Source organism: Merops nubicus, unplaced genomic scaffold (genome assembly GCF_000691845.1).
Source record: "Merops nubicus isolate BGI_N331 unplaced genomic scaffold, ASM69184v1 scaffold10035, whole genome shotgun sequence".
NCBI lineage: Eukaryota > Metazoa > Chordata > Aves > Coraciiformes > Meropidae > Merops > Merops nubicus.
Genome location: NW_008610258.1, coordinates 10,913 through 32,561, shown reverse-complemented (window position 1 = coordinate 32,561; position 21,649 = coordinate 10,913). Strand labels below are relative to the sequence as shown.

Below are 21,649 nucleotides of genomic sequence, written 5' to 3'. Positions count from 1 at the left end.
GTGGGAGCCAGTGTCACCCTGCTTGTTGCCATTCCTGGGACAAGAAACGTCTGTCACTGTGTGGGGCAGATGACAGGGAGGGGGAGAGCTACCTGTGCCAAGAAGATGGCTTCAGCCTGTGACACATCTCCTGGGGGAGCGTCGCAAGGCGGCGTCGCAACAGAGACCCTGGGAGCCAGAGACACGTACAGAGCTTCTCTGGTGAGTGAGCACAGAGGCAGCCATGGATAGCAGCATGATGGCACCTAGCCACAGCAGCAGGAGCATCATGGGAAGGAAATGAAGTGGAGGGCCAAAGCCCAGTGCTGATTCAGGATGAGCAAGTGCTTCCTCCCTTAAGTCACGGATCACCACCAGTTGTGAAATGATGCTGGGACCTGGAGCAGGGCCTCCTCCTCCATCCCTTTGCTGCTTCCTCCTCCTCAAGGACTATGCCTGGGCAGTGGGAGCTGCTACAAAATGAAGCTGAGAAACTCTGGGGCTAATTATTTACTAGCTGCGGGTAATGCTGACTGAGCCCCTGGGGACCCAGAGAGAAAACAGAAAATCACTGTTTAATTCTTCAGCATTATGTCTGACTATATGGCATCTGGTATATGAGGGACAGGGAGAGGCTGATAACGAGCCAACCACTGCAACAGCTTTGCAGGCTTTCTCCTCCCCAGCAGCAGGAGTAGCCAGGGCCCTGGAGGGCTGGCTCCACCCATGGTGAGGTTTCAGTGTCCAGCTGGATGTGGGTCCTCAGGCTGTGCTGCCCTGCAGCTGTCAGTACTCCTGCTGAGTGTCGCAGCCAAGGAACTCTATCCGCAGGGCAATGTGGTTGTGCCACTGACGAGGATGTATCCTCACATAGCGGGCAAAGAGCGGGGGCTCCAGGGTATTCATCACTGTGCTGGTGTAGTCTTGGTTTGCTTTGAAAATCTGGAGAGGAGAGAAAATCAGCAATGTGCTCTCCTCGGATGAGAGTGAGCCCATGCCTTGAAGGCACAATCAACTCAGACAAGCACCACTTGGGAACACTATACAGAGGGAAAAGCACAGTACAGCTGGCTCACTGCTCACTGCAGTAATCAGGTTCACAGGAGTGAACCTGCTTACTGCCAAGGCCTGCTGTCCCAGGAGTAGCCATGGGCTGCCTCTGGGCAGGGAGCAGCTCTACCTACCTTCTCCTTGCCATACTGCAGGACTGGGCTCCAATGCACACCGTTCTGGCTGCTCGAGACTGCGAACTCCTTCACAAACATGTGGGTGAAGACAGCTTTGGCACCTTGGGTTATGATTGCAGTCACTTTCTTGGTTGCTTCAAAGTCCACCTGCAACCACTCGCTGGGGCTGTTGCTCTGGGGAAGGAGAGAGTGCCTTCAACCCTTCAGCAGCAGTGAGAAGGACATGTTCATTGCAGCTGAAGCCAGCACACATGGCTGTACACACTCCCCATGCAGCCCTGGCTAGGACAGGTTGCAAGCATCCAGCCTGCCTGCTGGGATCCCACCTGCCTGCCCATGTCCCAGCTGCCTGTCTGGGAACCTCCTTGCATGGGCTACCTTTGGCCTCCATGCGTTGGTCCTCCCCTTCAGGTTCAGGCGGGCGTGGGAGGGTGACCAGTTGGAGAAGACATTGGTGCTGTAGGAGGACGCGGAGATGCGCTCGTCACGGATCCCTCTGTTCTCCATTCCTAGGGGCATGGAGCAGCCTGGAAGGGAGGAGGAATGCTTGTCAGAGAGAATACATCCATCATGGAGATGCCTTCTGGCTGCTCACTGCTCCAGCCACCCTCCACGCACTTTCCCAGGTTACAGATTCTCTTGTACTTTGCTGCAGCATCATGGTCCCTGCATTGCTGAGGGTCCCTGTGCGCAGCATGGCTCTGGCTGGGGAGGGCCAAACTACACCTGCCACTACTTCCACCTTCTTTTCTCCTTGGAGATTTTATCTAGGAGGAATATGAAGAATTTGTGCATCTATCAGGACATAGGAATCACAAGAATGCCTGGCAGGGAGACACCCTGCACACACTGTGATCAGGCATGCATGTGCACAGCTGCCTCAGAGCCCACTGGCAGCCTTGTGGCACGGAGTGACAGCACAGTGACTGCTGCTCGTAGCTGCTGGAGAGCCTGCTCTGCTGGCATGCAAAGCCAAAGAAAGGATCCCAGAGCACTTCTGCCCCCGGTCATGCTGTGGGCCAGAGCAGTCTTGCTGTGGAGTGGCAAAAAATAGAGGAAAAGCCAATAGCATCTGTCTCTGCTTGTTGCCTGCTCCCCCCGACTGAGGCAGAATCTCCCCAGCTTTCAGCTTAACTGCTGCTGAAGGTTTATGGTAGTTTAAGGAGAAGCAGTGGCGAGAGCTGACCTGATGCTCTCCCTCTGCTCCTGCTATCTCTAAGACCATAATGAAATTGTCTAGTTTTGTTCCCCCAATATCTCAGTGCCATCTCCAGCCTCCTCCTTCCCCCTTTACAACTGTTTAGGGAGTACCAAAATGTGGAGCTGGCACCAAGCACTGCACTGGATGAGGCCCTGGCTTTGGTGCTTGGCATCCAGAGGTGGGACGTACTGTTCAGGTCGCAGCCGAGGAGCTCCATGCGCAGCGTGCTCCGGATGCTGTAGTGAGTGGGGTTGATGCGGATGTACCGGGCTACGATCGGAGGGCTGAAGCGATTTTCTTTCACTCCAGTTCCATCCACATTTGCAAAGAACAGCTGCAGGGAAAGGGAGGAGAAGGACTGTTGTGCTAGTGGAAAAAGAACTAGACAAGGCAAGGATTAGTGGGGAAACGGAGCAGAAACTTCGGGTCTGTGCAAATTAACATGTTTTCAACAAACAGAGAGGAGAAAAAGAAGGAAAAAAAGTCAGTCCTAGGACTTTTGAACCTGGGAAAAGTTTTGGCTACAGCTGGTGCACGTGATTTTCTGTATATTTTTCCTTCTCCTGCTGGAATAATCGACTTATGCATATTTAGGGAGTTTGTTCCTTTTTTTTTTTTTTTTTTGTGTGTTTGTTTGTTTGTTTTGTTTTGTTTTTTCTCTAACAAGTAGAGATCCCCAAATCATTTGCATCTGGACAGTGTTTTTAGAAAAAAAATTTGCCTTTGGCATCAAAAAATAGATTCAAGCAAAATCTTATGCCTAGCTCTGAGTGACAGGCAACATAACATTAAGCAGTGGATCTTGCAGCTAGCTGGGATCATGGAAATAGCTCAGTCAATTTAAAATGAGACAGATGGGCACACAAGATGTCCCTTTCACATCTGTGATTTCTGATTCAGTCATCATGGCAGTGAATACTCACTGTGCCTTCCCTAATGAAATACCTCAGGGGCTCAGGAGATCTCTGCCTTGTATATAGAGCTTCCCATCCCTCATTACCACAAAAGACACCATTCTGGAAAGATACAGTCTCAAGAACCCCGTTCACCTTACCATCTGCGTGCTGGTGGCATTCCCTTTGTATTTCCTCCACCTTTGCCCATCGATGCTGTAGAAGACAACAAACTGGGAGACATAAAGGCTCGATAACTTCTGTCGGGCCCCTTGGGTTTTTATGCCGTGAATAATCATGAGACGCAAAAGGTCCACCTGAGAACGAAAGTCAGGGATTAGTTTCTGACAAAAACCCAAGCTATTTTCAGGCAATGCCGATGGAATTCGCTTCCTGATGACATAAGTGAGCACAGGTTGTGCAGCTAGTTAAAATAGCTGTTCACAAGGGCACAGGTCAGCCAACAGCTGGGAAAGGGCAGGGAAGACCTGTTTGGAGAGGCGAGATGTTCTTGGTCTTTGGAGGATTTTTGCATAATCTGATGCTGCAGGCAGACTACCAAGTGATCCCTCTGCTGCACTGAGGATGAATCTAGGGTTCACGCCAGCAGCAACCACGGCCAAACCAACTGCCATTAGGATCTCATAGCGCCCGTCCCCGAGGGGAAGCAGAGGAAATAGCAGGATGTAGCTGAAGAGACAGCGGCGATCTATGCCCAGTGCATCAGTCACGAGCACGCCCTTGCAATGTCCCCAGCAGTACCTCTAGCCACAGGGCCCCTCCTACCTGGATCCAGGCACTGCTGTGGTCAGTGCTCCAAGCATTGATGGACCCAGTGTTGTCCAGCCTGGCGAGGTAAGGAGCCCACTGCCCTGCGAAGAGAGCACACAGATATGAGGGCACTGCTCAGCCCAAGCTGGGGAGTTCATTTGCAGCGTGGGGCCTGAGGATCACCCTAGGGTTTAGTAGCCGTGTAAAGGGTGGCAGAGCACTGACATGATGGGATAGACATGTGGGAAGACAGCTCAATATCCCAAGCGGAACACTGATGTGGGCATGGATGAAGGAAGGACTTTGCTAGGATCACAGTGTAGCAGAGCCTTGGGCAGGCAAACGTGCGAGTTGTATTGAGTAAAGCTGCCCCAACCTCACCTGTCTTCCTTGCAGCAACAGCCCCTACTCACCGTACTGTCCTGACGCTGTGATCTGGGAGTCTGCAATGTGGCCCGAGGCCAGACCAAGGGCATTTCGGCAGTCTGCAGCCAAACAGGGAGAAGGAGGATAAAAATCAGGGAAAACTGATTAGGTAACAGGGCTTTTGAAGGCAAAGCCTAGGCTGTGTAGAAGCCTCCAGGCTCAGGGAGGTTGTCTCAAGCCTGCAAAAGCCCCCAGGGTTGTTTGTCTCACACCAAGTGGTGGGTTTCAGATGTCTTCACATCCATCCTTGAATTTTAGGGGTGCTGGAAGTTCTTTCTCCTAACTCTGATGTCAACAGCAGAGTTCCCAGCATCAGCCACAGCAGTCTCTTGCCAAGCTCATGTCCCTGCGTCCCCGACCTCTCATTCCTATGTCCTGATCTCCCAGCAATGCTGGTAAGTGTCTCTTCTTTATACCCATGTCTCACTCCTAGGCCTTTCTGTTGCTAGGCAGCATCTTTTAAAAACATATATCATGTTGCTTAAGTATACTTGACAGCCCTGTCTCTCAGTATCTTTCTTCTGGTCTGCCGAGCACAGGGCTGTTTGCCTCTCGTAACTGTTATTATTAGTGACTTGTCACATCTTGGCATATCCACTGCAAATGCTTCTGGGGATAATGCAAATTTGAAATCTTACACAGATTTTTAACTTATGGAAACGTTTTCTGGCTGGCATTTAATGCTCCTTTAGGAAGAGGAGAGAGGCTGTCACAGTGTGTTAGAATACTACTCTGACAAAACACTTTCCCCAATGCTTAATTACAATGAGGTAGAAACATGTTGTTCAGGGGTGAATGGAGTCAGAGGTTTCCTGTGGGTTTTGCAGTTGCTCTTGAGGTTGTTTCTATCAGAGCAAACTGTAGTCAGGCAGTGTTTCTCACTGCCTCCTACCATCACTCCACGCCTCAGTTTATCTCATGACTTGTGGTTAAGCAGCTAGGTACTCTACCTTCCCGAAGCACATGCACACAGTTGCTGAGGTAAGTGCATTTTACAGGAGGTCTGGGAACCTTCAATTTTGGAAAACAGCCTTCAACCCAACCATATCACTGTTCTCTCTGCTGAGTTGTGCAGGGTGACAAGAAGTTGTGACAAGAAGTTGTGACTTTCAGAGTGAAAACCCAGAAGACCCCCACCTTGAGCCACCCCAGGGCAGACACTGAGAGACCTGGAGGAGGGAACTCAAAAACATGTGGCTCTGGCCACGCCTTTTGCTGACTGCATACACCAGTAGGAAGGACACTACCATCAATAAATAGCACACAGGCCAGACCTTTCCCTCTGATCCTAAATCACACATGGAAGATATGAGGTGGCTAACCACTGGAGGAACAAAGAGATTGATACATTTACTCATGGTGTAGGATGAAGTGAATACAGGAGTACACTGACCTAGAAGCCAGATGACCGATCCAATTTTGATCACATAGCAATGCCAGAAAAAGTGTCATTATTACAGATGTAATCCTCCCTCTGCTCCCAGTTGTGTTGGTGTCCCACCATTGCTAGGAACTCAGCAGTTTCAAGAGGAGGCAGGAAGCCCCTCCAGTAACCCTGTGTAACCCTACATAGTGCATTCACTACAAGCAGAGCCAGCCTTTATGCTGGGACATGATGTTTGTGCTAAAGGCAGGGCACCTGGTGGTTAATTCCTAATCAGTTCCCACCCAAGGCTGGCCAGACCCTGGGTGAAACCCAGTCAGGAGGGTCTTTCCTGCCTGGTTGTGGACATCCTCTGTATGTCAACTGCGGCTCAGGGCTGAGGGTTTAGACCCCAGCACTTCACCACGGCAGCAAGTGGGTCAAGGTGCAAAGAGAATAACTCACTGGGGTTGTACACAAGGAAAAGAGCACTCATCCCAGCTTGCTGGTGCTCTCCCACTTTGCACTCTACCCGCCAGATCCCAGCATGTGAGGGCCGCATCTCCACCGTCCTGAAGACACCTGGCCAGCAATGGAAATCAGAGCAGAGCAGAGTTACTGTCTGCAATGGGATGACAGTGCCAAACCCAGTGCAAACACAGAGCCAGATTCTTCCAGATCCATTCTTTCTCCTTGCTATCCCACTGCAGTCTTGGCACTTCATGGGCATAGACATGAAGGCCCATCAGCTAGGATGTGCACAGTGCTTGCACTGCATCTCACCAGGATAAAGGTTGTAGACTCCCATGCGATACTCCTGGATAGTCCTGACACTGAACAGCTGTCCGTGAAAATGGATGGCATGGATATCCTCAGTGCTGCCCATGTTCAGGAGGTGCCATCGGACCTGTTGCTGCTGAGCCATCACCAGCCCAGGTAGCGTGTCACCCACGTAACCGTTAATGGCTGGGGAAGACAGCAGTCAGCAGCAGCTCTAGGCTCCAAGGTTTCTCCATCCCAGCATAGACTGTGGGATGGAAAGGGCAAGGGCAAGGGACCTCACCGTGGAAGGAATGGTTTCTCTTAAAGTCAGGGTTGTCTCGCTGGATGTGGCAAGGAGGCCGGCAGTTTCGCTCCATGTTCTCCAGGAAGTACCAGCTTTTCGTCTCATCAAAGATGGTGAAGAGCAGGGAGAACTCCTGCACAGCTAGCTGCCGCCTGAAAACGAAGCTCAGCACCCCTGGGCGGCAGATGATCAGTGGCCCAATGAGGCCCGAGTGCAGGTCCTTCTCCTGCCAGAGAGGAAGAGTTTGCCTCGGAGGAGGGGGCAGCACTGATGCCCACAAAGTGGCACAGCAACAAGGAAAGTGATGGCCCTGACTGCATCCATGGCCTCGCTCCCACTCATGCACAAGGCATGGCATGTGCAGGGTGGAAAGGACATGCTGGGTTCATTGGGGAATCCACACTCTGCCCCCAGCTAAGAAAGACTGTGGAGCAAGCATTTGCACATGCTTTCAAGAGAAGTCGTGCCTGTCTGTCCAACAGTGCCTGTATCACTAGCATTGGAACCCATGGGCCAAATTCAGCCAGATTTTGCAGAGGGGTAAAGGACTGCAGAATGCTAGCTCCCCACAAGTCTCATAAGCTGGTACAACTGGAGAAAAGGGAAAAAAGCATTTAGGAGAAAGGAAGAGAGAAAATACCAGTATGCATTCCTCACAGGTGTCACTATATTAGACACCTGAGAATATACACCACCACAGGCCGCTCTCAGGACAGCACCGTAACAAAAGACTTGACCTCACAGCCCATCAGGTGTGCTGCCCACCTCTCCTTCCTGGGGTGCTCCACGACACAGGCTCCCACCTACCAGGTCCACATTGGAGAAGTAAGCCCAGGCCTTGCAGTCAAACTCCTGCATGGTGGGTGCCATCTGCGGCAGGACTTTCCAGGAGTACTTGCGGAGCTCGCCAGGCTGCACGCCCTCCCCGCCCTCCACTGCGCCCCGGGGCTCCTCGTAGGCTTGCAGCGTGGAGTGGAAGGAGAAGGGACGTGAGGCCAGGTTCTTGAACGTAACCTGCACGGGAAGGAAGGCAAAGCAAAGGGAGTGTGGGAGGGGGGCAGGTGCAGCACTGAGTGTCCTGGATCCTGGGGCTGGATCCAGCCAGCTGACAGAAAGGGGAGTCCTGTGCCCCCAGTGCCCAGACCTCCAGCTGGGCCTCATACAGTGGCTAACCCCTGCGGAGCCAACAAGCTGTGGCTATGCAGTGTGATCCCCAGTGGAAAGAGCATCCCGGTTATGTCGCATCCCGTTTATGTCAGCAGTAAGACTCCCTCTCCCTGCTCAGTGGAAGCAAGGTCAGATTCACTACTGTCTCTGGAGCCCAAAGGTGCTGAATCCATCCTGGAGAAGATTTCAGTGAAAATGGTGCAACTTCTCCAGGCACAGAATTCCTGAGCTTTTCACCTCTTCCTTAGATGGGTACTGAAGGACTCTTGGTGGTGAGGGAAGCCCAAGTCTGCCCTCACAGAGAGCACCCCAAGCAGCTGTACTGAACCCTTAGCCTATTACCCTTTCTACAATCACTTCAACCAAAAGGCCACCCGTGGAGCCCAGGAGCTGCTCGGGATGTGCTGTTGCAGATGTTGGATCTGTCTCAGGTGTGGGGCTTTGCATCTGAATACTCTGAGGTTCCTCCAGGCCATTCCTCCAGCCACTGAGGTCCCTCTGAATGACTGCTCTGCCTCCCAACCTGGTGCCATCCACATACATCCATAGGGTGCCAATGGGGCAGCTCCTGTGCCCTCAGGCCCTGACGGTGAACCTATGGGCATCACAGTGTCTGCAGACCCAGCTCAGCACTCCCTCTGGCTGAGCACAGCCAGCAATGGGGGAATTTCGGGTTTTAAAGGAAATAAGAACTTTCATTCACCATGACAACATCTTCAACTTCTGCCCTGATGTATGGCCCAAGGATGCCCAAGTGTTCATCCAGTTCTCCCCGCAGCAGTGGCTGTGTGAAGGAATTGTCCATGTACTCTCGGAAAACCACCTTGCGGTACTGTCGGGAAGTCTTCCTCCTGCCCCTTCCAGGGTCCCTGCTGGGGTGAGGGCAGTTAGGCAAGTTAGGTGACACTGTCCCACAGGGAGGGCAGCCGTGGCAGGGCCGCTGCAGGGCAGGGGTGATACAGAGCATCCCTGACCCACTTATGAGGAAGCTCAAAGTTGCTAGAGTTTAACTCCCCAGGTGGAAGGAAGGCACTGGCAGTATCCCTCCCCTGGACTGCCTGGCTGGGTCATACAGTCATAGACCTTTAATCCTGCCTGCCAGAACATGCCAGCGTGCAGTGCAGGAGGAATACATGAGGAACAGTCACACTTACGTGGCTTTTAAGAAGTGCTGGGGTCTCTGGTTCCCGTACTCCCACATAACCTCCACTGCTGCAATGAAGTATTGCCGTACCTCTCCCTGGAAGGAGCGTGGGTCGTGTTCTTCTTCCCCATAGATGTTGAAATCCTCCATGGTCTGCTCTGTGTTCCCGTACTCATCATAGTCCAGCTTGTCAGCCTTTGGATTTGAGGGGCTGGAATGGGTCATGTTGTTCAGAGCTGGTCTCTCCCTGTGTCCTGGGGCATGGCTCATCTTCCCAGCTGTGCTGTTGCTTTCCCCATTCTCCTTGGGCTCTCCTAGACCCTGGTGCTCACTCTTCCCAGTTTCGTTGAGGACATCTTCCTTGCTGAGCACCTGCCATCCATCTGGACTAGCTTGTACATATTTGGCTGTTATTTTGGTGGTGCTGTGGTTGTGAGAAGGGCTGCTTGGAGACATGGAATAGTTCTCTTTGGAGGCTGGTTTCACAGGGATTTCTTCTGGGCTTTGCCTAGGTGTGCTCTCAGGAACATAGTCCTCTGTGGTACTGGCCTTGAGCTGCTGAGACTCAGGACTGAACTGACCCAGCTGCTCCACAGAGTTTGTCTCCTCCTCCATCTGTTTTCTCTGCTGAGCTTGCATGCTCCCAGGAGCCCCCCAGGCAGCACCTCTGCCTAGCTGCAGCTTGGCCAAAGCTGGGCTCTGAAAGCCCCTGGCATGCCCTGCTGCATCTAGGGAGACCGGGTTAGAGTTTGAGGTCAGGTCTGCAGCCACAGCACTTAGCATGTCTGAGCTGCTTGGTCTCATGGCCGTGGTGCTCCCCAGTGCTCCCCGCATGGGAGAGGAGCGTCTGCTGAACTGGGTTCCCTCATCATTGCTCCATCCACTCCCACCAGTGTTTGGCCTCTCCTCAGGCTGCATCTTGTTAGCACTATCTCCAAGCAGAGCCTGTGGAGCATCCCTGCCTGGGTGTAGTCTCCCCTGAACCATGTTTGATTTTTCTTCCAGGCTTTGCTGGGCTACCGTCACCTCAGGCAAACTGTCACTTGATATCAGGGACCTCTTTCTGAAGTGAGCACTACAAAAAGGGAAATGAGGTCCACATGCCTTTGGGGCTTTCTTATCCAGTGCTTTCTCAGGGGTCTGTCTGGCCAGATCCTGCTCTGCTCTGTTGCTCTCAGAAGGGGGCTCTCTGCTGCCAGGCCAGTTGGTGTTGGGAAGATCCAGACCATACAGCAAGCCTCTGCTCTCCAGTGACTTGGCTTGTCGAGGCCTCCAGTTGGGGCCACGCATGCTCAGGGCTGGAGCTCTTTGTCTCAGAAACTGCTCAGGACTGCTTAAAGCATTTGGGAACTGCCTTGTGTCATTGGCTGTGACGTTTGATTCAGGAAAGGCAAGACTGTCCATCTCTGGCAATTCCTTAGCAGCTGTAGCATCCTGAAACACTGCCTCCAAGATTAATTCATCTGTCTCTTCTGTCATTATATAGCTGGAAGGCTCAAAGTCGTTGATGTGTGCCAAGGTGGTTTCTAGAGGGCCTGTGCCTTTGGCAAGTTCACCACCTTCTTGTTCTCTGCTGCTTTTCTCAGGCAAGGAGTTACTCTCATCTGTGAGGAGTTGTTCTTGTACAGGTTTTCTGGGTCCCAGGTCTGAGAAAGAAACATTTTTCCCTTCGAAATATTCATGAGAGCCTTGCAAAACCACTTTGTTAGGTCTTTTTGCCAGCCCAGCATCTAGCTCATTGGGTGGATAATTGCTTTCTCTGGTGTGACTGTGAACCACAGCATGAGATGTCCTGTTGTCTTCTGTCTTGTCTGAAGATGCAGAGGGATTGTCCAGTGTGGAGTAAGAGTTATGATCAGTGCTTAAATCTGGTTCTGTATTAATTGTCTCCTTTGACTCGTATAGATTTAAGGATATTTTATCAGATCCTCCTGGCAACTTGTTCTCAACATCCTGTGACGAAGTGTCTTGAAGTCCCAGATTGTGCTCCAGGTCATTCTGATGAAATGACCTCCTGTTCTCTTGAAGAGAAACTTTGCTAGCAGCATAAGCAATTGAGTTCCACAAGCTTGTTGAATGAGTAGGTGTCTTTTGAGGCTCTGCTTCCAGGATCTCTAATGTACCACCAGACTGGACCATTGTCTTTTTTACTGGCTCCTCCACCTCTGAAATTTTTGTCACCTTCTCTCCAGCTAGAGCATCTTCTGAAGCTGGCGTGGCTTGGTGCAGCCATTGCCGACCTTCTTCTGAGCTCACAGTGCCATGGACCCTTCCACTGAGACTCACTAAGTGTTCTCCAGGTGGGAGAGCTCCAAATCTTTCTTCCTGGCTGATGGCTTTTGACAATTCTTCATCTTCCTGGAAGGATTCGTAGGACACTGGCTCATAGTTTGTCTCTGGCAGAGAAGACATGAAAATACCAGGTGGATGTGGGGCTGTTCCTAGAAGTGTTGATGTGCCATTGGAAGTGGGGTCAGAATTCCTGTCACTGTTCAGGAGGGGTGCATGCATGGGGTCTGTCAGGCACAATCTTGGCTTCTCTGTCTCATTTCTAGAAGAGGTGACATTGTTCAGTTGCTCATTCACACATGGCCTGTGCCATATCTTTCTTTTGGAAAAGCCCCTGGGTTGGAAGTCAAAAGCATCCTCCTCCTCAAAATCGACATAGTCTTCCCCATAAGCATATTGCTCATGCTGGCACTGCAAGACTGTGAACTTGGCATGCATCCCTCGGTCTCTGAAATCAGGATTCAGGCACCCCAGTGTCCAGATGCCTGTCTCAAGAAACGACAAGAGAACACCATGAGCCCACCACAATGGGAAAGAAGACAAATTGCCATCCCCAAGATGTTCTCTCACTAGTGCAACCTATATTTTCAGGCAGTCTCTGGTTCCTGGTAGTGATTTCATGTTTTCATAATCCCTAGAGTATCTTACAGCTGGTCTCACAAGACATCATGTTTGCTGGCAAAATCAGAGCCAGTTTGAACAAGCACCATCAGCAGGGTCGGTGGTCCCTGTGAGAGCTTAGCAAGCCACAGACACATGCAAGGCCCCAGCAGTAGATTGGTGTGAAGAACTGAGAACCCATAAGAACCTCTAGGGTTATTGCCATCAGTGTAATCATTATAAACCACCCTCAAAGACATGCTGGTGTTGTCACATACACCTCTCTCCCAGGCACTACCACTCAAGGAGAAAGAAATGAAGAGGTTGCCTCTTGCTCACATCCCCAGCCAATGTTTCTTCCTTGCAGCGAGTGCCTCTTCTCCAGGTGTCAAAAATGGGTGAGGAGGTGTGTAATAACCAGGCTCTCATGCTGGAGAGAGCTGTCATCTGCTGCTGGCTGAGCTGCTTGCCCACTTCAGATCAGGTGAAAATCAGAGCTCAAACAGATACGATGTTTGGCTGGGTTTTAGAAAGCTTCCCGAGGTATCTAGAAGGCCTGTCATCTTAGCTCATGGTGCAGTGCTTGTGACTATCATATCAGTGTTTGCAATCACATGCTAAATTATTTTTCCTCTGTGAGTGAGGAAACTGTTAATGGCACTGCTTTTGCAAATCATAGAATGGTTTGGATTGGAAGGGGCCTTAAAGATCATCTACTTCCATACTCCCTGCTGTGGGCAGGGACACCTCCCACTAGACCAGGCTGCACAAGGCCCCATCCACCCTGGTCTTGAGCGCATCCAGTGATGGCTCATCCACAGCATCCCTGGGCAATCTTTTCCAGTGTCTCACCACCCTCATAGTGAAGAACTTCTTCCTAATTCCTAATCTAAATCTACCTTCGTCCAGTTTGAGCCCATTCCCCCTTGTCCTATCACTACAAGCCCTTGTAAAATGTCCCTCTCTCCAGCTTTCTTGTAGGCTCCCTTCTGATACTGGAAGGTCACAATAAGGTCTTCCTGGAGCCTTCTCTTCTCCAGGCTAAACAGACCCAGCTCTCTCAGCCTGTCCTCTTAAGTGAGGTGTTCCAGCCCACAACATGCTAAGGAAAAAAATTCTGAGTAGGGGAAAATAAAATCAAACTCTGAAGCAAATTCTTCCTAGGACTTCTCCATGGCTGTGATTTCTGTCCTTGCAAAGGTGTGGAGATAAATGGGATGCCATGACCAGCGGCTGAACCTGCAGCAGTGACAGCACTGCCACTCCCCTTGACCTCTGAGCTTGGAGTCTAGGGTGAGGATGCAAGGTCCATGGGGCTTACATTACTGCAGCCATCTTCCTGGCTTAGCAGCATGTGTGACCTTAATATACCTTATTAGTGAAGTAAAATACAGTAGTTTAATTTCTTTGATTTAAGCTTTAGAAAGGTTTATCATTGCCTCTCATTTTGCTGTTCTAGCAGGTTGTATGTTCCTTTGCTCTCAGGGCTGCCAAAATGCAGTTGGGTACCAGAGACCTAGCTGAGGTGTGCTGTTAGCTCTGTTGTGATGCCAAGCCTATAGTTTATAGAATAGCCCATGTTACTAACCTGGCTTTTCCAAACTCATGAAGACTGTTTCTCCAGAAAATGGGAAAAGGGTAAGCACATCCTCAAAGACCATGTTGCGCTTGAAAGTGTTTCCAGAGAAGAAGATGGAGAGGAAATCTGTTTGGGCCCCAACACTCAGGACATACCAGTACACAACATCATGCAGACAGAGTTTTGTATGAAGGTTGTCAAAAACAAAGCCGTTAATAGCTGGAAGAGAGCAGGGATGAAATATTTCATCAGGACCTGCTTCCACCGTGGCTGCCGAGGTCCTGCCTGTCCCCCGAGGCAGGGTTTAGCCTGTGTCTGCCAGGACTTTGCAGGGAGGCCCTGGCTGAGCACTCACTGTGCATCCTGTTGGAGGCATAAAACTGGGGGTCCTGGATATCCACATGGACTGCATCAGTGCAGAACCGCCTGATGTTCTCCTCCAGGTACCAGCTGCGGTTCTCATCAAAGACTGAAAACAGCACCAACCTCGTCTTGTCTGACATTATCTGGAAGATGGAGAGGGAAGCAGCTATTCCTGCCCTGACCAGAGCGACCCAGTGGCCCAGTGTAGCTGCCAGGTCTTAGCCTAGGTGCATGAGGAACAGTTTATTGCTGTTTCATAGGAGCTAGGATACAGGTTTGGAGAGAAGAGAGTGTGCAAGGGAGGATGGGGAAGACAGAGGCATTGAGATTGATGGCAAGGTTAAAGAGTGCAGGACGGACTAATTTGACTTTACCCAAGTATTTCACCCACCACAGTTATTCCAGCCTTTCAACCTGGCGGTTGAGGCAACAAAGGAAGGACCTACCTGATTTCCCCTCTGATCCATGGACTTCTTAAAGCAGATTAGGAGGGGTCCAATCAGTCCTGAGGCTGTGTCTCGGACGGGGTCGATGGAGCTGTAGTAGAACCGGGTGAGGCAGCGAGGATCTGCCTGTGTTGGCCCATCCTCAGGGGTGATCCTCCAGCTGTAGGTGAATGACTGGCCAGGGGGGATAGGAATGTCCTTCACATTTTTATCTGGCAATACACAGCCCAAGGGCAGATCAGTTATGTTGGGGCTGCTCCTGTAAGGAGTAATCCCACTTTTTAAAAGAGCTCAAAAATGAGGTTTCCTGACCACATAAGTTGCATAGAAAACTACCCAGACCCATGCCCACTGTGGGATGGCAAACTGGCTGCTAGCATGCACTTGCATGGAAAGTTGATATGGACAGAACGAGCCCCTAGGACAAAGTGAGGATGGAGAGGCATGTACATAATTTTGATAGCCCTTGAAACTCATGAAAACTGGAAAATTTGGCTAGTTTCATCTGCGTCTGGGCTTTGGGCTACCTACAGGAGTTTGCAGATGAATGTGCAGATGAATGTACAGAGCTGGGCAGGGCTGAAATGAGTGAAAAACAAAGCAAGGAAAGGTACACTTTTTAGCAAATACAGCTAGACTGTGGGAAAACTAAAGAGGAGATCTGGAAGGAATAGAAGGAAAACTCAAGTCCAAATAGATGCTCTGAGTTTTTCCTGCCACTGACATAGCCTTAGGAGAAGACATTTCTCTGCTTTAAGTGCCCAGCTGAGCCACTGTAAACATGGTTTGCAAAGTTGGGGTAGGAATAGCTCTAATTATTTATACTGCCCTGAAATGCATCTCCTTTCATAGACTTGAATTGCTGGCAAAGCTGGTGAGCTATATCTGGCTGGGGGATGTTGACAGAGGGGCAAGGACAGGGCTTCCAGCCCTCATCTGGCTTGGCTCCTTTAGTTCTGCCAGCCTTTACCTTTTTGGCTCTCCTGAAGGAAACCTTTAATTTAGATAGTAATAGGTCACAAAGCTGACCTGGTCCACTGAACTCCTTAGTGGCTACTGTTCTGGTTCTGCTACCTCTGCTGCAGCAGAGGAGCTTTTCTCTAGCTTCTGCAATTGCTCCCATCATTGTGATGCACCCAAAAGGACAGAGAGGAGAGGACAGGGATGTGGCACAGTTTTGCCCTGGTGGGATGTGGGATGTCTGCACAAGTCGTAATCCTGGAAGCATGCTGGCAGGGGATGAAAGCAGTTTTGGGAAAGGGCCCTGGTAAGTCTGCAACCCCAGAGCAAAAGTCACAAAGCTGCAAGAAGGACAGTCTAGATTATAATGAACCCCCTGCACTAAAGCAGGGCAGGGTTGTGGCCAAGGAATGAGGACTGTAAGCAAACTGACAAGCATAGGCAGGATCACCAGAGTGGTTACTGCCTCATTAGAAAGTGGAGGCCTCCAGGATGGAACAAACAATATAGTCCCAGCTTCCTGGCTGACAATGCACCTTCTTCCAGACATCATCCAAGCCTTCCTTAAAAACAGCAGAACATGAAACAAGAATCATTATCATCTTCAGGATTGCAGGGCTGAGGCACTTGAATAGATGGCTTTTGACAACCAGTCTTACCACAGGCTGCAGGAAGCTCTCCTGGCCCAGAAGAATGACAATGGCCAAGTAATGTCCCACATACTCATGGCCTGCCTTACCTTGAGAGCGCTTCATAGCATAGTATGGCCTTACACTGGTGAGGCCGTGAGGGTAGATGTTGTATGGTCGGCTTGCCAGGTTCTTGAACACTATCTGAAATGAGGATGGACCGCAGGAATGTTTAATGCTTTCTGAATTTTATGAGCCCATGAGGCTTCCCTGAGTGTCCTTACAGGGAGGGAAACACTGGGCAGTGGTGCCCTGGGATTCTCTACCTGCCAGTGTCCAATAAGAAGGACACGTCTTTGTGGCCATGTCTGGGACCACAAAGTAGGAGTCAGTATAGAAGAAGCTGTTTATTTCTTCAACAATCTACACTGTCCATCTTTCCAGGAAGTTCCCCTTTTAGGGAGGACATGAAAATGTGATATTTATTAAGAGGAAACTTGCTGTCTTTAGTCTCAACTTTGCATATGAGATCAAAGAGTTCTGTCAATCCAGGAGGCCTCAAGTGGACCAAGGCAATAAGTATGCACGGCAGCTGAGAGCTCCAAAGTGCTCCCCACTTCATTGCATGAAGCCCTTAATTTAAGTCTCAAAATGGCTCTGTCAGGGCTTTGCCACAGGCATTACCTTCAGCTCCATGCGCACAACTGAACAGGGAACCCCAGGGAGGGAGCAGAAACGTGAAACTCCTGGAAGCCATCCCATTCCTCCCAGTAGCAAACAAGTCAAGTGGTCAGTAGAGACACTTGGGGAGACGTGAGTGATAGACCCCAATGCCGTATGGTAAGAGTACACAAAAGAGAAGAGTGGAGGATGAGAAGACACTCCTGCCTCAGAGGAACGTGCTGATGCCATGTGTCATGGATTAATTCATACGTTTACCTAAGACACCTGCAATGAAGTCAAATCAAGGGGACTGGGCCATATCCTGTGCATCTCCGCTGACTTCACTGAGGGTATTTAGCTTTAGCTTTTAGTAACATCTGCCCTTCTGGTGAACTTTGGACATTACCAAACATGATAGAGCACCTCAAGGACTTATGTCAGACCTTAGCCACAAACCAAGAACTATTAAGAAGAACAGTATCAAGTTTTGAAGTTTCCCTTTTCAGTCCCTCTTTGTGGAAAGCAATCTCTCTCTTACCTTAAACTCATCTCCAACCTCCCCCTTAATGACAGGCCCCAGAATTCCCTTGTCCAGTTGATCTGACACCTTGCGCTTCTTGAAGGTTGCATCCTCATACTCCACAAACATCACTTTCTTATACTTTGAACCGATTCGCTGAGGGCCAGCCTCCAGGAACAGCCTTGTGATATTTCTGCAGGCAAAGCAGAGAAAGAGCAAACAGTCACATGTGGGACGCTGTCAGAACCAGAGCAAGGTGAAGGTCTGGCTTCCATTGTCCAATGACTGACACAACTGTCCAAGGACTACCCGTGCACAGTGAAGAGACCCATCTCTGCAATCACATTATTCCCCAGGATGCATATTGTTTCAAGTGATTCAGTGCTTCTTTAATGGAGAAAAGTTCAACTAGGTTGCACGGTACCAGTCTTGGGCTGACACTGTCCTGTCTTGGAGGGAAGTGGTAACTGTGAGAGCTAAAAGCGTGGCAAGCTGTTGTGTGTCAGGGAACACTCCCAGCATGTGGGTAGAAGGCAACAGAGCATCTGCCTTTTCTTGATCATCCCAGCTCCTTCTCAGGAGCAAGGCCAGCCCTAAGCTGTAGGGGACACCTCCCCTGGCTTGTCCTGCAAGGGACTGCAGGTTGGAATTTCTGCACCACATGCTTTGCTCCCATGGCTGCTGGCTGGGATCATCATCTAGGGCAGAACTTGGTGACCCCACTACCAAGCCAGCCTGAGCCCAGACAGCCTGTGTCACCAGAGTGATGTTGGGACTAGTGATAAATGTCATATCCATGCAGTGACTGACTAAGGTACATCTGCTGAGACATAGCACTTGCACCACCTCTCCCTCCAAGAAGAGGGGCAGCAGTAGGGGTCTCTGCCATATAGAACAGGCCCTACCAGACAGGGCAAAGACACCCACATTCTGGGGCTGCAGTCACATGCCCTGGCTATGCAGGGCCTCCTGGCTGGGGGGTGAGAAGGTTCACCAGGCATTGCTGCCTGCACAGAAGGGGCTGATCCCAGAGACCTGGGCAACAGAGAGGCAAATACCTCTGAGGGGCATTTGGTAAAATAAAGCAAAGCCAGATCCTGCCTTCCCATGGCCTCCCCAAGAACATACTTGTCCTGCATCTATAGCATTAACAAGGAAGAACAAAACTGTCCAATTGACTTAGGCAAAAGGAAAATAAATTTCTAGGGAAAAGGGAAGGAGCTGGCAGGGCTGCCTCGAGGAGCAGCCTCATGGGCATACATGCCCACTCTCACCTGTCCAGAGACGCTGGCTTCGACGGGGCATAGTCCCAGTCCATCTCCTCAGCCGCGATGTAGTACGTCCAGGTCACAGGCCTCTCTTTGGCAGAAGAGCGTACTTGGATCACGTGATATGTTTCCTCATCTTCTTCAGGGTAATCCATGTCCTCTGGGTCATCTGACAGCTTCCCCATCTTCACCAGGCGCTCCTCCACACACTCCTCCACCTTCACAATCGCCTCCATGCCACCTGGGTTCAGATAAGCCAGGCAGAAAGGATCACATGAGGCAACTTTTTCCACCCTGGTCACAGGCCAGATTGCACATGGATGTAACACGATGGAGCAGGAGCGGCCTTGGAGCTGCTGCACTGCATAGAACCCTGAGCCCACGCCATCCCCTGAGCTTTTCCCCAAGCTCTTGCAGAATAAGGTTACCTTGCTGATGGGACAGTATCTGGCAGAACATCCGAAACCAGCCAGCTGTTCCTGGCACGGTCTGAGCTGTGAGATACGTGGCAGGGGAAATTTCTAGGCTGCTGAGACGATGGCTTCTCACCAGGAATGTGTGGGCTTCAAAAAAGATGGAGTGGACTTCTGGCCCAGTGCCCAAGCCAATCACATGCCAATGGACCTGCTTCTTAAGGCACAGTGTGAGACCTGCCAGAAGAGAAGCACCCAGGAGTTAGAACTGCATCCGCCCCTTGTGTCCACTCTCAGTTTCATGGACTTGGAGCTTGACACACGCTGAGTCGAGTCATCTGCCCCTGAGGCTTCAAGCTGGAGAAGCTGCATGTGAATATGGACTGTCTGAGCAAAACAGAGGTGCAGGCCACATGATCCTCCTGAGATAGGCTAGATTTACAGAGCAGGGGACTTTGGAAATGGTTTTGGGAGGTGTGCTGATGGGACCTCACAGCAGGATGTAGGTAGATGTGCTACTTGAGTCTATAAATAGGGGAACCAGGAACTGGAAAAAGGAATCATTTGTCTGATTGCAGCACTGGTGAGCCTCATACTAAAACACTGCACCTGGTGCAAGGCATCAGCACATCCTCAGTAGTAGCTGAAAATATCCCCAAAGGGGCAGAGAGAGGTCACCGGGATTATTTGAAGGCTGGAGAAAATTCCTACCTTGGAGAAACTCAAAGAGCTCAGTGTGCGTAAGAAATGGGAGAGGACTTTGACTGCATTGTAAAAATGTTTTCCTGGAGAGAAATTAGTGTGTGCTGAAGGGCTATGTAATCTAGCAGGGAAGTGAATAACAAGAACAAATTCCTGGAAGCTGAAGCCAAACAACATAAAATACAGAGGCAAGCACTTGTTTTTGGCACTGAGTGTGATAGGTGACTGGAACAGATCCCAGGAGCTCAGAAGGAGACGGTGTGGGGGCTCCAACCTGAGGTCTTATTACCACTTCTCCATCAGACACCTCTCAGGCCAGGTCCCCCAGCCAGACAGGGGATTGCTGGGTGAAGGTGGATGCCTTCCTGAGGGGAAACCCACTGTGCAGACACAAGCAGCTGACCACGAGATCTACTCGGCACTTAAGCCCCACCAGGACAGGGAATTCAGGGGAGTTTTCTTTTGCCTTTTGTCAGAGAATGGCCAGACCCAGGTGGGAAGTTTCAGGGTCTGGTTCTCCAGGGTTGCTGATGGTAATGACTCTCCTGACAGTGTTTCCCAATTTGCCTTAGAGATTTCTCCACTCAGGCAGCTCTGAACCTTCTCCAAGAAGAACATCAGCAAATGCCAATTTTTCCTGGAGAAAAGGAAGCTGAGGAGAAACTTTATAACCCTTCTCACCTATGAGGTAGCGAGGTGGGGGTCAGTCTCTTCTCACAGGTAACAAGTGACAGGCCACTTGTCTGGACCATGCTATTGCAAAGAAAGGCTGGACCAGAGTCCCTTCCAACCTGGTATTTTATGACCCTATGACTAGAGGAAACAGCCTCAATTTACACCAGGGAAGGTTTAGATCAGATATTAGGGAAAAAAGTCCTCACTGAAAAAGTTATCAAACACTGTAACAGGCTGACCAGGGAAGTGGTTGAGTCACCATCCTTGGATGGTATTTAAAAGATGTGTAGATGTGGTGCTTAGGGACATGGTTTAGTGGTGAATTTGGCAGTATTAGGTTTATGATTGGACTCAATGATCTTAAGAGTCTTTTCTAAATGGTTCTGATTCTATTCCCTAAATCCTACAGAGGTGTGTTGTCAGAGCCAGGCTAGTGAGAGCTGTTTTACCCTTAACACCACCTCTAGTCTTGTTCACAGGGCTACAAGAGATGAAACTCTTTGCTAACAGCACTATTCCTAGAGTCCTCTGAGATGGTCAGCTGGACTTGGCAACACAGCCAGGAACAGGTCCTACACCACTGTAAATGGGCACGTCAGATCAAGGAGTTGAGATGTGATAGTCCCTCAGGGGTGAACCCAGCTTAAACAGTTCCATCTCCTGGAAACTCCTTTTGATGTCCCTTCTTACATCCTTTCATAAGCAACCTCGAGTTTCCAGACTTGGCTGCATAGATTCCTAGCACCTCCCATCTGTGTCACCAGCACACCAGTACTCACCAGGCAGTGAGCCATTTATGTAGCCATTGATGGTGTGCTGCTCTGTCCTGTTGTGAGGTAGGGGCCCAGGAGCTGCCAGGGAGCCAGGATCAGAGTACCAGCTTTTCCCTGTGGAGAGAGGACAATGCAGTCAGCTTTTACTTGGGAGTATTTCAAATTTAAGGAAACCTTCCTACTCGGGTGAAACACTATTGAAGACCAAATCCAGGGAGGGTCAGATGTGTGGTGCCTGTTGGAAATCCACCGCAGACCTGGCCACAGCTCTGCTTGAATGTGGTGATGACCACTGCACGTGACAGGGCATTACTCCCCACAGCTTTAGCTTGTGTGATGAGAACAAGGCCAGGTCATGGGATTCGAAATCTGGGAGGGCAGAAGTCTCCCTACACCAGAACAGAAGGAGGCACGGCAGTCCTGCACCAGGAGCACATTGGTTCCAGAGCTTGTACAAGGCTCAGACCATTGGGAGGCAGTGTAGGAGCTGAGCAGCTGCACTCACACCAGACTAGGCTGAATCCAGGGCCCGACACCCGTGAGCAGGGTAGTTACCTTCATCAAACACCGCG

At 50.5% G+C, this 21,649-nt stretch overlaps 1 protein-coding gene across 1 annotated transcript in view; it reads right to left on the bottom strand.

The window, feature by feature from the left end:
• Window positions 1-765: 765 nt before the first annotated feature.
• The window catches only part of F8 (coagulation factor VIII, procoagulant component), a 26,955-nt gene continuing 6,071 nt past the window's right edge, over window positions 766-21,649 (bottom strand). The window contains exons 5-27 of the mRNA XM_008940851.1: window positions 21,084-21,191; window positions 18,943-19,164; window positions 18,521-18,755; window positions 17,265-17,439; window positions 16,174-16,267; window positions 15,898-15,900; window positions 14,475-14,686; window positions 14,021-14,171; window positions 13,675-13,884; window positions 11,786-11,971; window positions 9,208-9,925; window positions 8,757-8,910; window positions 7,694-7,900; window positions 6,884-7,112; window positions 6,604-6,786; window positions 6,286-6,402; window positions 4,445-4,516; window positions 4,047-4,132; window positions 3,422-3,577; window positions 2,557-2,701; window positions 1,545-1,693; window positions 1,164-1,340; window positions 766-921 (exon numbers count right to left, since the gene is read on the bottom strand). Of these exons, the coding sequence (XP_008939099.1) occupies window positions 766-921; window positions 1,164-1,340; window positions 1,545-1,693; window positions 2,557-2,701; window positions 3,422-3,577; window positions 4,047-4,132; window positions 4,445-4,516; window positions 6,286-6,402; window positions 6,604-6,786; window positions 6,884-7,112; window positions 7,694-7,900; window positions 8,757-8,910; window positions 9,208-9,925; window positions 11,786-11,971; window positions 13,675-13,884; window positions 14,021-14,171; window positions 14,475-14,686; window positions 15,898-15,900; window positions 16,174-16,267; window positions 17,265-17,439; window positions 18,521-18,755; window positions 18,943-19,164; window positions 21,084-21,191 (4,145 nt within the window). The remainder of the gene's footprint in view (window positions 922-1,163; window positions 1,341-1,544; window positions 1,694-2,556; window positions 2,702-3,421; window positions 3,578-4,046; window positions 4,133-4,444; window positions 4,517-6,285; window positions 6,403-6,603; window positions 6,787-6,883; window positions 7,113-7,693; window positions 7,901-8,756; window positions 8,911-9,207; window positions 9,926-11,785; window positions 11,972-13,674; window positions 13,885-14,020; window positions 14,172-14,474; window positions 14,687-15,897; window positions 15,901-16,173; window positions 16,268-17,264; window positions 17,440-18,520; window positions 18,756-18,942; window positions 19,165-21,083; window positions 21,192-21,649) is intronic.